Here is a 15,118-nt window from a genome sequence, read left to right as displayed (position 1 = left end):
ATTTCTTGACAGTTGACATCTCAGTGACGTCCCATGGGGGTAGGCAGATTGAGCGTTGCTTGGAGGCGGTAGTTACTCAAAGAGCGGCAAATCGAGGAGAATAATTTGGTACTGTTGAGAGAATATAGCTGTCAAGTAGAATAATATTATTAATAATATAAGAATAATACGTACGTGTTTACATCTAGCTGTCGCTGACGCTGCTAGATACCCCCTCTTACGCCGCACCTGTGTTTGTGCGGCGTGATACTAATTAGTTCTCATCGGTCATTTGTAACGGGCGCATATAAAATGTAATCTTTCTGTATAAACAATATTCATGCAGTTGAATATAAATAAAGTTAATTGCATATTAAAATTACGTTGCTTATATACGATCCTCAAAACAATCCACTATTCCCAACAGGTACAATATATAGAAATAAGCTAACTATATCGAGTACTTTCTTAATAATGATGATATCTTTCCTTTACAAAATTTCATCGCATTGGTTGAAAACAACATATTGTATTTATTAACGTAAAAGGTTTAACAGGACTGATTTTTTTGTCGGGTTTGCGATGAATAGTTTACTTCTGTTGCCCTTCGATGTCCTTGGTGACCAGAAACGACACGAGCACGGATAATAAAAAATGTCGTATAAAAAAATGGGGCTACATTATGGCCCTGCCTAGGAGGGGCGGCATTTTGTCTAGGGACGTTACTGGTTGACATTTTGCTGATGTCCAGATATAGGTACCTACCTACTTAACGAAAAAACCATACCACTTTTGTTGGTCAGAATCGGCCAAAGAACTTATATTGTTGGTCACAACATTTTTATTAGGTATCCATTAAATAGTGTAGTAATAATTATTGTAGTAGGTATGTACCTATTAATACCTGGAGGACGATGAACTCAGGTGGTGCGCTGAGTGAAGTCATAATATAAAATTGTTGGTGAATGAATATAAATATAATAAGTGTCTATATTATATTTATATCTGTAAATAGTAGCTTTATTCATATCTTAATATTTATACTTAATGCGAATTCGTACAATATAGCTACCTACCTAAATACAAGTTAAGTGAACAATAATTATTAGGTACCTAGGTACATAGGAAGCGCATTTTTCTTGGTCAAAAAATATCTTACTACGCCCCTGTTCACATCTACCTACTTAATTATTAACAAATTTTAACTTATAATCAAGAGAAATAATTATTAGAACCTATACTTTAAAACAGGATTTTTATATGGCTTAAATAATACCTACTTTTTACTCAGTTCATGAGATAATTGAAGCTTTTTAATCTGAGTGGCAGGTTTAAAGCTCATTTTTAAATATTCTCACGAATCGGTTAGTTAAGGTGATACATCAGTGAAACGACAAATAATTTTCCACTATAGGCGCGACGAAATTTTGGACTCGCTGGCATTCTGAGAGAGAACGTCGAGCTAGAAGCACGTCACTTTGTTTCGTGATGGTGACGGGCGTATTAATTCTTAAATCTTGTAAAGATGACTAAAAACGTTACTAATTTACTTTAAAAAGAAAACATGTCAATGAATATATTAGATATTATTGTTACTAATAGAACATGGTGTGTAAAATTCCCACCTCCGCTCACGTTATGTATATGCAGCCACGTCATACGCGGCCGGCTAACATAACCCTTACGTGTGCCAGATCAAAGAATTTAAGCCCTCATTTTGTCCCAAGCAGAGCCGCACGGGACTGGTGATGCAACCTTGCACCGAAGTGCGAATGCATGATGTTAATTTATATGGCAACTATCAGAGTGACTTTAATTTGAAGAGTCGCAAGGGGAGTCGAGAGTGTCCCGCCCCCCGTACGCTCTGGCGAATTTAGTAAAGGTCGCAAAATTGGCCTCGGTTGCCACCATGCCCGCATGTCCTATTGGGCCCGAATGGGGTTGGACCCGGGCAAACAACTCCGCTCGTTCGTGGTTCATAAGTGGACAGTCCCACAGGACGTGCTCTGCGTCCTGCTGGTCGTGTCCACATGAGCAACCCGACCCATGTCCTGCCAAACCAAACCCCTGCAGTTTGGCCGCAAAGATTCCATGGCCAGTCATGAATTCACTAGTCCAGTGGGTCGGCACCAGTCTCCTCATCATGTGTCTCACCGAGACATCTGGAAAGTATAGAAAAGTCTGGCGGCCCTTAGAGGAGGCCACCCATCTCGCCTGCCATGCCGCATATGCGGTCTTGTAGACCAGCTCAGATAGTCTTTCTGTAGCTCACGCCCTCCACTCTCGATGGCGGTGTCAGAGGGACACCGGCAAGAGTTGTATTGATCCTCCTCATAAGGAGAGTGATCGATCCTCTAATTTGAACGCGCAAGTCGAGGGGAAAGACCCCCGCAAGGACCGCCAGGGCATCCGAAGATGTGGTCCTATAGGCCTGAGTAAGGCCATTCAGAGCAGCCCTTTGTCCGCTTAGCAGAGCCCTCTTCACAATTGTCAACGAGGCTTTGGTGTGCCACACGCTGGAGGCATAGCCAGCGATGCCCATGAATATAGCCTCGTAGGCGATTCTCAGGGCCCGAGGCTTTAGGCCCCAATTGTTGCCCGCCAGGCGAGCAACCTTCTGATAGGTTGAGTTGGCCTTAGCCACAATTACTTTATCATGCTTCAAAAAGGTCTGCTTCTCGTCCAGAACGACCCCCAAGTAGGTCACCTCTCGAGAAAACCTTATAGCAGAGTCGTCGAAGATTTATCGCACAATAAATATTATTGTTACAGTAATTACGTAACTATTATTAAACGAATTAAAAGTCACAATTCCCGGGAAAGTCCAAGGGGAAAACAGACACAAGTTTCACAAATCGTATTCCAAGGGCAGGCAAAGGTATTAGTGAAGAAACGGGATCAAAAACTTGTGAATAGCAGGGTCAAAATTGAAGATAACGAAAGCGAAATAATAGCGATGCAAAAACACGTCCGCACGGCTCGACAGTTCAGTCTCAACCTTACTAATAGAACAATAAACAGAACATTAAATCGATGCATGTTGGATTTATATGACAAATTATATTTCGTTTGGCATGCGTCATTTGCACCCGCGACCCGCAATCCGCGCATCGCCTAGCCACGATCTTTTTAGACCGTGCCTCAACTGAGGTATAGCCTTAAATATAATAAATATACACGGCATATATATTTACAAATTGATATATTCACTGATATGTTCAGCGCTCGAAATGGAAAATTTTACGAACCGGAGTGCTCAATAATTACGAAAATATCAACTATATTATACTATACTACATTCATTGTAAATGTGATTTATAAAAATAAGTGTGTTATTTTTTTATTATGTGAAATATCTAGCTCAGACGGTCAAATTAATATTTCCACGAGACGGAGCGATAATTTTGTAGATTTTATGAACCGGAACAGCGCTCCGGTGCGTTCCGGTCCATTTTGGGCCCTGGTTATATTACGATACTTTATTTTGTATAAGTAGGCACCTACTATGATACAAGTAAAGGGGGGCGCGATCGTCAATTTAACAAACTGCCAATAAATTAAGTCTTACTAGAAAAAAAAGTCTGTAGACTATTTATTTTGATTATCACTTTTATTCAAATTTTGAAACATTTCCATAGGCTTAAATTGGATGTAGTTATGCAGAATGTAGCCAGTCCACAATAATGTCGAGCTGAGATAAAGTGCACTTTAGCAAAAACATGATATTAAAAATGTATGTAAAATGCAAAATTGTAAATAGTATTTTATTTCAAGAATATTTTTTTTGCGGCTTGGCTATTTTCAGCAGAACGTAGAGAAAACTTTCTAGCATCTGATCTATATCATATCTCATTTTTTTATTTATTGTAGACTGGCTACTTTCTGCATAACTATGTCCAATTGGGGTCTTTTTTCCGAACTATTTAAATGATTGCGTACCTAAATTTGTCATTTCTTAAGCAACAATGAGTTCAAAATAAAATAACTGTTTTCAGTAAGCACTTATAATCAGATGATTATCTTTTGTCAGTAAGAGCTAAAACTGTTTTTTGTAAATATAGATTAATACTTTGGACGCGGAAGACGCACACGGTGCCCGCACACGCACATGCGGCCGATCGATGTAATTAACGTGCATTTTAAAGGGGGCAATTAAAATCTCATTATCTCTTCAGCAGCGAAAGCGTTAAAAACATACTAATAATACGTATAACAAGTTAATGCAAAATTATCAGTAGAAACAAATACTAAAATAAATGTGTATTTATCAATTAATTGTCAGAGCATGTATTCGATAGTTTTGCATTTTTAGTGTCAGTTTCTCAAGAAACAGACGAGGTGATCGAAAATCTGAGTTTAAAAAAACAATCCATAAATTAAAAAAATCTGGCATCAGAACTACTGTTTTATTCTAACACTCAATGATGGTTGCTTTATTTAACAACATTTTTACAAGACGGCCTCCAAATTTGTCGGCGCCTCAGACGTTGATGGATCTAAAACCGACACCATATTTTACAATACTAGTTTTGACAATGGTGTTATATCATTTTTGATATATAAGGAGAGTTGGGTTTCGGGAATTTCCAGACGGGCATTCTCGAGAAATTTTCGAAAATTTCCATCCTGAAACTTGAGAATAGAAATTTTTAACATTTTGGGAATTTATTATCAAATATTAATTGAAAAAACGATTTACTATATGAAAAAGATTGACAAAAAACACGAAACGTTCAAAGACTGATCGGGGCATTTGACACAATTAAGCCAACGTCGACTCAAAATGAGCGCAATTTTTGCACCATCCGGGAAGTTTGTGTCTCAAAAGCGTACGCGATTGTCAGACGCAGCGATTGACAGACTGTGTTTTTTGAAATTTCATTTTAATAATAAATGTTTTTAATTATTTTTGTTTTCCTACTTCTATTTTGTTTGTCTTCTTACATAAATAGAAAAAAATCATATTTTTTTGGAAGTTGTCTGTTTTTACACTGATTTTAGGATTTTTACAGGTTTTTTTAAATTTCCCGATATCTCGAGAATTCCCGAGATTTCTTTTTTGGAAATCCCGAATCTTGAGATTGAGATTTTCTCGGGAAATACCCAACTCTATCTATAAGTAAATGCTTTATTCAGTAAATTATTATTGTGTCGAGGCTTCGTGAGGCCTCAGGGTTGATTAGAGCTTGGCACTCATCTGGTGGGAAGATCTCGTATCCTAGTAAGACCCGGCTGGGTGTCATGCCGGTGACGGAGTTCGGCCGTCCTCTCAGAGCGTAGACTACTGCCGATACGCGGGTATCCCAATCGCTGTGATCAGTGCCCATAAGGTGTACGCGTAGGTATTTCTTTATTTCTCGGTCGTCTTGATCAAATAGGTGTCTTAAGCCGGTCCTGTGTTGGACTCCCCACCGGGTCAAAGCTTCGAACCAAATAGGGTTGGTAATTTGTTTCCCGCCAACAGTCAGTATAAGTCGGGGGTTCCCGTGCTGGGCCCACATTTCGTTCTCTAATAAGTGCGTGATCGCAGCGCTCGTGTCCTATTGTACGGGGAAGGCCTCCACCCATCGACTGAAAGTATCCGTCACGATCAATAAGTATTTGTTAAATTTCGTGGTCGTGGGGTACGTTCCCATGAACTCAATGGATACCACTTCCCATGGTAAGTTTGCAGTATGAGTAACGTGGTGTTTTTCGAGATCACCATACGTATTACAAGTGTAACTACATTCGTCACATTTTATTAACTTATCTCCAGAATGAATTAATTGGTGAGATTCCAAAGAATTCAAATATATAGAAGAAAAATTACAGTCAACACAATTAAAAGGTTTTTCTCCAGAATGTTTCATTTTGTGATGTATCATACGAATAGATTTTGTACATGAGTAACTGCATACTTCACAACTTAATTTTTTTGAAACCTTCTTATTAATTTTCACCGTTTTTTTTTATGTGGAGCTTTGTATGGATATTTTGCAAAATGTTTTTTCTTTTTGCTTGTACGCTTTTTTTTTTCTTTTCACCATTGTTTTAATATGTCGAGCTTTGTGAAGATTTAACAATGCTAACGATGCAAAAAAGTTAAAACAAACACAACACACAAAATTTTCTACATAAAAACTAGAATTTTCTACCCTTATAATAGCTTCTAGTAGTAATTCAGGGTGTGTCAGGCTTGCCTGCATATTATAACTGTTACTAGTAGAAAAAATAGCCTGTAAATTTTTTTTCTTTTCATTTTCTTCTTTGATTTCTTTTTTGATGTCTTGATCGTCAATCTCTATGTCATCGTAAAGTGGTTCTTCATCTGTCGAGTCGTTGGCTTCAATGATGCTTATAGAGATTACCTTTTTATTTTTCACCGTTGTTTTTTATGTAGAGCTTTGTGAAGATTTAGCAATGCTAACGATGCAAAAAAATTAAAACAAACACAACACACAAAATTTCCTTCATAAAAACTAGTATTTTCAACCCTTATAACAGCTTCTAGTAGTAATTCAGGGTGTTTAAGGCCTGTCTGAATATTATAACTGTTACTAGTAGTAAAAATAGTCTGTATATTTTTTTTCTTTTCATTTTCTTCTTTAATTTCTTTTTTGATTCTGGATGATCCTCCACGATGAAATGGGAATCGAGTCGTTGGCCTTAAAGGTGCTTACAGAGATTAACTTTTTATTTTTCACCGTTGTTTTTTTATGTAGAGCTTTGTGAAGACTTAACAATGCTAACGATGAAAAAAAGTTAAAACAAACACAGCACACAAAATTTTCTTTATAAAAACTAGTATTTTCGACCCTTATGACAGCGTCCAGTAGTAATTCAGGGTGTGTAAGGATATACTGAATAGTATAAATGTTACTAGTAGATAAAATAGCCTGTACATTTTTTTTCTCTTCATTTTCGTGTTTGATTCCTTGATCGTCAATCTGTGTCATTTGAAAGTGCTTTTACATCTGTCATCATCCACGACGATTTGGGACTCGAGTCGAGTGCCGTAATGGTGCTTACAGAGGTTATCTAAAGCAAACAAAACGCAAACAGTTATTAAATATTTATCAAAGAGTGAAAACAGATTTTACGTTTATGGAGAGAATGACAAGAAACAACGCTAATACCATTAATAACGTAAAAATTATTAATTTTGGTTTGATATATTATTTGGCTTGCCTCGAGATGGGTGATCTACCAATGAAGTCACGAAACTTCTTCTTCGCTAACAACACAGCAAACCATTATAATCGTCAGATTTTTTTAAAAATAAAATCACAGAACTCAGGATACGTGTGGCGTATGCTTGAGCAGAGGTGACCTTTCTCTAACTATATAGGTAATATGGCCTTTTTATTACGTTTTGGGCAATGATATTATTAACTACTGACATGTCATAATCTAAATCACTTAGCAACTAGATTACATACACAGCCAATATACTCGATCCATTTAATTACATTTGAAAGATAAACAATAAAATAATTATTGAAAGGAAGCATAGATTGTGTGGCAGTACCACAGCTAATGGGAACTGGCTTACCCTACTGGATGTGGCAGTGGCGAAGGGTGGAGGTAGGCTGTTAAGATTCGCTATAAATAGTGCACACTAAACTTTGTTAGTCATAATATGTATTTGTTTTTATTGAACTAAGACTACAATTTACAGATGGTGTTAGTTAGTTTTTAAAAATCAATTAACCCTGCCTAAACGAAACCATAATAGTTTGGGTCTAATTTGGGCGATACGACAAAATTGTGCATACTTTTTCATTCATAGTTATTTGTTTTCGTTGGATTAAAAATACATTATTACACATATTGTTGGTTCATTTTTTTTTTATTTCATTAAGCCCTGCCTAATCGAAACTATAATAACTAAAAAATATTGTTCTATCTAAAATATTCAAATATGTATGATTTAATTGCATAATTTAGATATTTTATAGATAGACATGTATTTTTTGACTATTATCTATTATGGCTTGGTTTCTCAGGGTTTAATTTAATTTTAAAAACTAACCAACACTTTCTGTGAATTGTAGTCTTATTTCAATGAAAACAAATATGTATGTCTGAAAAAGTTTAATGTGCACTATTTATGGCGGATCTTAACAGCCTACCTCCACCCTTCGCCACAGGGATGTGGTATAGCAGGCAACGGATCTCGAGTGTGGAAAATATGAGATAATCTTTGACATGTGTTAGAATATGCTATTTTCAATACTTACGTCTGTATAATAATGATAATATGCATTACAGTATTTACGTAAATATGATGTGCATCCAATATTGAGTGCCGTCGAAGTGCTTTGTTATATTTGGGTTTTACGGCTTGATCGCTGTAAAATACCCTGCATCAAAATATAGGCCCACGGCGAGGGCTTTTACATTTAATTTTTTTAATCTGTTCTCGTTTGTAGAGTGGTATCTGTAAACCGTGGCTCATAAATGCAGTCCAGCAGCTAGCAAAAGTTCACATTTGATTCAGTGCAAGATAACAATTAATGGGTCTGAAGAATGTTTTCTACCATTTCTTCATAATTGAGATGGTGAATGCTCGGCTTAAGGCCGTGTCCCGCCTACGGGCGGCCACGTCGAGCGGAGCAAGACAAACATATGAGCCACTATGAGGCTGGTACTCGTTAGCGCGGCGCGTGCTGCGGTAGACAATCGAATTTGGAAGAGGTTGGAACGTCGTGGAACGGCATCAGTATTGCCATCTTTTCAAAGTGGAATTATAGTACAGAGCTTCCAAAATTATAGTATTTGGGGAAAATAGTAGTACGCGTTGTCATCTGTTGAAAATGTATAGGTTTTTTGTTTCTCAGAAAAAAATAACGGAGAATTTAAGAAACTCCGAGACCCGTTTTTATTTAGGTACCTCTTCCGACCAAAAATGCTTACCGAAGAATTCAAGAAATGTCATTTAAAACCGAAGTCAAGCGATTTTTTTACATTTTTCGAGCAATTCTTTTCCAAATTCTCCTAATATTCTTATATTGCGAAATTATAGTACTTTGCACCAATTTATCGAACGGAAATATCGAAATTTTAGTATTTTTTACATATTTTTTCCGATATTAAAAATTATAGTATTTTAGGCGTACTATACCTGTTTTATATCGTATATAGTACGCGGACCAAATTTATAGTAGAAATACTATAATTACAGTATAATTGGCAAAACTGAACGGCATGCCAAACAAAATTGACTGCTCCCCTCGCCCTTCAAAATACGTAGCTTTGGGAAACCTCTAGTGGTATTTTTCGTACAATAACATGATTTGCCTCTCCGCGCGTTTAATACAGTATCCTGCTTTGCTATTCATTTTTATTCAAAGGAAAATACCTCCAAACCTACTAAACCTACAATATTAACTAAATTTCACTAGCATGTATGACTACTTTGAGTTTTTCATAAACAATCGTTGGTTTTATAAACATTAAAAAGAGATTATCTTATTTATTTTAATACATCTGAATTAAGAATATTAAAAAGCATGAAGGATTGGCGATATTGGAAATTAAAAATACATTTATTATATTAATTATTCATAGGTACATATTTAAAAAGAACATTTTATAAACAGCGTTTTTAAATTTTCTGTTGAATCATATAAACTTGACTTGACTAGCTTAAACGATCAAAAAAATTGTACTTGATAGAAATAATACTGAAGATCTTTTACAAGATTTTTTAAAACGTGGATGTTCGTCTCTGTTCTGGCAGAACACACTAACTGGAGAATACTAGTTTTGGGTAATTTGACTTTGAAGTTGTTAAAAAGTTTGAAATAATGGTCTATCGTGTGAGTTTATTAAGTAATCGTAAAAGGGATGACTTTAAAATAAAGACTGTTTATTTATTAAGAAGGTTTCCAGACGGTAAAGTTTGAAATAAGGAACCTTTTGGTACTAACTCAATATGTCATTTTTTTGAATTGGTGTCTTCTGCCAGAACTGTGACGGTATATACAATTATAATATTAACATTTCAAAAAAAATGCGCTTGTGCGTTACTAAAGAGTATATACTTCAGTGAAAGTAAAAATGAAGTAAATAATATTGTAATATAAATAATAATATAAATTTAATATGAGATTGCTGTTTCTGATGTTAAAGACTTAATGAATGGGTTAGCGAGATTTAAAATAGTAAAGCAAATCGTGGTGTATGGCCTTTCCGCTTCATAAATCTAATTAGTCAGCCAAATATGAAACTGCCGTAAAACGTATGAGATCATGGTGGAATTACTTTGTTAAAAATGCGAAGCATTGTTTTTTCCAATATTTCTTATTTCTATTAATTTATGTGAAAAAATTAAATGAATCGGCAACTTGCGTATGGGTATAAATGAAACTTCATTCAAACTCAGTTTATTTCTAATTTAGTTATTTGTTATTAAAAGTATTTTCTCAGTTATATTTTCGTTTTTATTTTATTTTCCATAAAAATTGATAAAACATTCAATCCCGAAATCTTCGGGATTATGTTTACCAATCCCGGGATTCATAGGTATCGAAGATAGCTCGGGATCCCGGGATTGGATTTCCTAGTCTAGAGCCGTGGACAAGCCCTAAAAGCGAACATTGTAATTTACTTTTCCTACCTGATTTACTGGCCTGTATTCCGAATGAAAGCAACCCGGCTGTGTGTCATCATGATCGATTTGGAGTGATGTATCTTCAATACGTTCATCCTTGACATCGAGATGTCTATTGGCAGTATTCTTTTCAATGTACTGAAAATACAATATATTGAAATATGATATTCGTCAACGCAACGGTGTACTTATGTATAAAAGCATGAAATTTGTCATTATGACGATTATACGAGTTAGTTTTAAGATATTGAGCCTTTTCAAAACTGACCAAGGAGCGTCTAAATTCCATTTTTCGTGCAATTTGGCGTTTGTGAATTACATTTTTTCCGACCACGTTCGATCCTAATGAGATCATATTATGGGCCTCCACAGAGTGGAGGTTTGTATTAACAGATTTTGTTTTTATGAGAAACGGATGTCAGGCACTCGCTCAACCTATTAGGTCCATACTCTGACTCATACAAAAATTCAAAAAACAATATATTGTGTAGGTACTTTCCAGATCCAGGATTCGAACCTGGGAACCATGATGCGATTGACCGACGCTTAAGCCGCGCGGCCATCGTGGGTGTGAGTTACAATGGTGGTGAACAATATTCAAATGTATTTGTTACGCCGAATGTGCGAAATTGACTATTTCATGAAATGGGCAAAATATCTGCCAAGTGCGTGAATTCGGTCGAAATTTTTCTGCCTAGTTCACGCATTGGGCAAATTAGATAATAGCGCTACGGTAGTGTTTTTTTAAACTAAACCAAATGTGTCAAATGCTCATGCATTGGTCAAAATAGATGGTCGCACTCCGGTGGTGTATTTTGCAACTAATCAAACTAACTAAATGTGTCAGATGTCATAGATAATATTATAAAAATATACCAATCAATAACTAAATGAGGTTCATATCCATTTACTATGCCCAAAAAAAATTAGAACTATAATATGATGACGGAAGAATTTTATTAAAAGGTATTTTCGCGATTTGATTCGTGCTTGGTTATCAATCTTGCGATGGTTGATTGTTTGTTTGTGATAGTATGATTTGATAGTTTGTTGACACTTGTTAGCTAACCTCAAAATGGACATTCAGTTGAATTCAGAATTACATAACCTAACCTAATAATAATAATATTATATTATGTCCAATTATAACTAATAAAACCATCCGTATTAAATTTACTTTTTCTACTGTCATGTTGACAGTTTAAGAATTCCATACCCTGGCGAATTCACGCACTCGGCAGATAATTTACCTAATTTATGAATAAGGCAACGGGCTTGACTATTAGATGAATTAGGCAAAATTTTGCCCATTCCGTGTAATAGACAATTTAGCACATTCGGCGTAACATATTTAATAAACATGTCATCAAAGTTATGTTTCAAAAAACTAACCTCAAAAGAACAACTGGCATTGTCAACACACTCTTCCTTTACATTGATGCTAATGTCTGGGTTGTTCGGGTGCAATATTGGCATATTATCTAAGCAATGCTGCTATTCTGTGTTGGATTCTAAGTCATTTGGTTAGCGTTTTACGTCCATTTTGACTATTTAACACAAAACACGTGAGCGACTTTACTCGGTAACGCATGTGTCAGAGACATAGATAAGAAGATGAGCTGAGTGGTTCAAAGACAATGAGTGGTGTATCCAGTGTTGCCATATTTTGAAAGTGGCATTATAGTACAGAGCCTCAAAAATATAGTATTTGGGGATAAAATATAGTACGCGTAGAAAATGTATAGGTTTTTTGTTTCTCAGAAAATTTAGTAGAATGTGTAAATATTTCACCGCGGGCCGCAGGTTCCCAATTTTCAATAGTCGGCTCGTTTTTTTTAGGAAAAATATTTCGCCGCGGGCCGCAGGTTCGTATTTTCCGAAGACGAATCGATTTCGAAATGACAAATGCGAAATTATAGTACTTTTATATAAAATTATAGTACGATATTCAAAATTATAGTATTTTGGGCGTATTATACCTACTTTATATCGTACATAGTACGTGGACCTAAATTATAGTACAAATACTATAATTATAGTATGGTTGGCAACACTGGGTGTATCCATAGACCAGTGCTGCCATCTTTTTATATACGGATTATAGTACAAAGACGTAAAAGTTATAGTATTTCTGAAAAATATATAGTACGGGAACATTTTTCGTCTTAAATCCATTAAAATTATAGTATTTTGGTATATTTGGTGTAAAATTATAGTATTTTACATTTTTCGGGGAATTAAAATTATAATATTGTACTATAATTATAGTACGGTTGGCATCACTGCCATAGACAGTCTGAGACAGTATTGCCATTTTTTTGTCCCCTGTTAAACGTGATCTATAAAAAGTTAGTATTTAGGCAACAATTTTATCATCATTGTACGGGTACTCACATTCATGTTAAAAATGTATTGGTTGTTCTTTGCTCCCAAAAAAGAAATGAGTTTATTAATAACAGCGAAATCACAATATACATAGTTTTTAGCTTTATTTAACTCTTTCTAGCTTAGCTTTAACTGCTTTGCGCCAATTGGTAATTCGGAAATATTTCAAAATTTAAGTAGGTACTTTTGGCGTATTTTTTAATGTCGAAAAAAAATCTTTAAGATAAAAATTCATTTTTTTCTAAAATTCAAAATTATTATACCTATACCTAGTAAGTATGACGTGGATGAAATTTATAGTACAAAAACCTAATACCAGCGCTCCATTGGCGAGCCAAAGGTCCGAGGACAGTAAAACGTCCGATTTGTCTACGCTCTGCTACTGATCAACGTACGAATAAAAAAGTCGAGTTGTCAAAAGTAGAAATTGCGATTATCGTAATACATATTGTCTTCCGATAATATAGCATTGAAAGCAACAAAATTTTTACATTTTATTTTATGAATGTCATAAATAATAATATTTCATAAGTATAGTGGCGGAAAAGGACTTAGTTCTTAATGTATGGAGAACACATTTCCAAGATTTACTGCAAAGCTCCAATCCATCCATCTCACTTGAATCTCCAACTGTTGACACAGCTGAACCACTTATTACACCACCCAGCAGAGCAGAACTCAAAGGAGCTCTTCGGCAAATGAAAAACAATAAGGCGGCGGGCAACGACAACATCCCCACGGAACTACTCAAGCACGGAGGGGAAGCTCTTCTCAACTCCATGCTGGGGTTGTTTAAACAAATCTGGGAAGAAGAGAGAATACCTGACGAATGGAGAGAGTCACTGGTGTGCCCAATCCTCAAGAAAGGAGACAAGCACAACTGCACAAATTATTTTGGCATATCTCTCCTACCGACAGTGAATAAAGTTCTCTCAAGTGTTGTCCTAGCAAAAATGTTGCCTTATGCAGAAGCTGCTCTGGGTGACTATCAGTGTGGGTTCAGGAGAAATCGCAGCAACAATGGATCAGATTTTTAAACAGCGCCAGATACTGGAAAAGAGGTGGAATATAACCAAGATGTCCACAGTCTCTTCGTTGACTTTAAAACTGCATACGACTCTGTGCATAGAGGAACTCTCTGGAAAATATTTAAAGAGTTTCAGTTTCCAGAAAAGCTTATCAATTTGGTTAGGATACGTACAGAAGGATCGCGAAGCAGGATACTTATCCAAGGAGATGTATCGGAATCCTTCGAGGTGACAGGTGGGCTGAGGCAGGGCGATTCTCTATCACCGTTGCTTTTCAATCTTGCATTAGAGAAAGCAGTGAGAGAAGCTCTCAAAAGTGACGGAGGAGTCGACCTGAATGGATCACATAAAGTTCTTGGCTATGCAGATGATCTGGTGATCCTGGGCGATGATCAGGCACATAAAGTTGATATTTTCACTGCATTGGAGGCCACGACAAAGAAAATTAATCTTCATGTTAACGCAGAGAAGACCAAGTACCTAAGAGTGTCGAGAAAAAACCGAAACTCAGTAAATATTGTAATTGTTGGCAATTCCATATTTGAAAAAGTAGCACAATTTACGTTACGTACTTAGGAACTGGGATCTCTGAAACAAATGATCTTGACACAGAGCTTGCCTGCCGACTGAAGAGTGGAAATAGAGCGTTCTTTGCATTGAAGAGCATATTTGGGTCCAAACTGCTGTCCAGAAAAACGAAATTTCGGGTATACAACGTGATCGTAAAACCTATAGTTCTCTACGGATGCGAAACCTGGAGCATTACGGAGAAACAAGAAAAGGCTATCCAAGTATTTGAAAACCAAATTCTCCGAAGAATACTTGGACCAATTAAAGAGGACCAAGGGTGGCGCATTCGTAAGAATGCCGAACTTTACGAGTCTTTCAAGCCGAAGATCAGAAATATTCTGAGGGCAAGAAGGCTGAGATGGGCCGGTCACGTTGTAAGGTGCGAAGAAAGCAGAGCTCTCTACAGGGTCTAGTAGGGAGTCCCAGTGGGTTTCCGGCTGAACGGCGACCGACTGGAAAAGAGAAGCTCTGGACAGAGACTTCTGGAGGGTGGTTGTGCAGTCGGCCATGGACCTAAATGGATCTTAGCGCCAGTTTAATCAAATTAATCATCATAAAT

The 15,118-nt window shown here is 36.3% G+C and overlaps 1 protein-coding gene across 1 annotated transcript; it reads right to left on the bottom strand.

The window, feature by feature from the left end:
* Positions 1-6,003: 6,003 nt before the first annotated feature.
* On the bottom strand, positions 6,004-12,192 carry LOC147076577 (uncharacterized). The gene is made up of 3 exons (XM_085941289.1): positions 11,969-12,192; positions 10,583-10,714; positions 6,004-6,999 (listed from the first exon to the last, which is right to left on the bottom strand). Exons 1-3 carry the CDS (start codon positions 12,050-12,052, stop codon positions 6,904-6,906), a joined length of 312 nt encoding a protein of 103 aa, XP_085797415.1. The 5' UTR covers positions 12,053-12,192; the 3' UTR covers positions 6,004-6,903.
* Positions 12,193-15,118: the final 2,926 nt, after the last annotated feature.

The sequence above is a fragment of the Rhyacophila brunnea genome, unplaced genomic scaffold (assembly GCF_057557595.1).
Source record: "Rhyacophila brunnea isolate RB1 unplaced genomic scaffold, BYU_Rbru_1.0 scaffold_13, whole genome shotgun sequence".
NCBI classification, from domain to species: Eukaryota; Metazoa; Arthropoda; class Insecta; order Trichoptera; family Rhyacophilidae; genus Rhyacophila; species Rhyacophila brunnea.
Note: the sequence above shows the minus strand (reverse complement) of the source record. Positions and strands in the feature narration are given on the sequence as shown.

What these genes read in the sequence shown, in the direction of transcription:
- LOC147076577 (XM_085941289.1), bottom strand. Translation starts at nt 12,052, where the DNA reads ATGCCAATATTGCACCCGAACAACCCAGACATTAGCATCAATGTAAAG. An exon ending in ATGCCAGTTGTTCTTTTGAG is followed by an intron (nt 10,715 to 11,968) that starts GTTAGTTTTTTG and finishes TTGTATTTTCAG; the next exon opens with TACATTGAAAAGAATACTGC. An exon ending in AATACAGGCCAGTAAATCAG is followed by an intron (nt 7,000 to 10,582) that starts GTAGGAAAAGTA and finishes TGTTTGCTTTAG; the next exon opens with ATAACCTCTGTAAGCACCAT.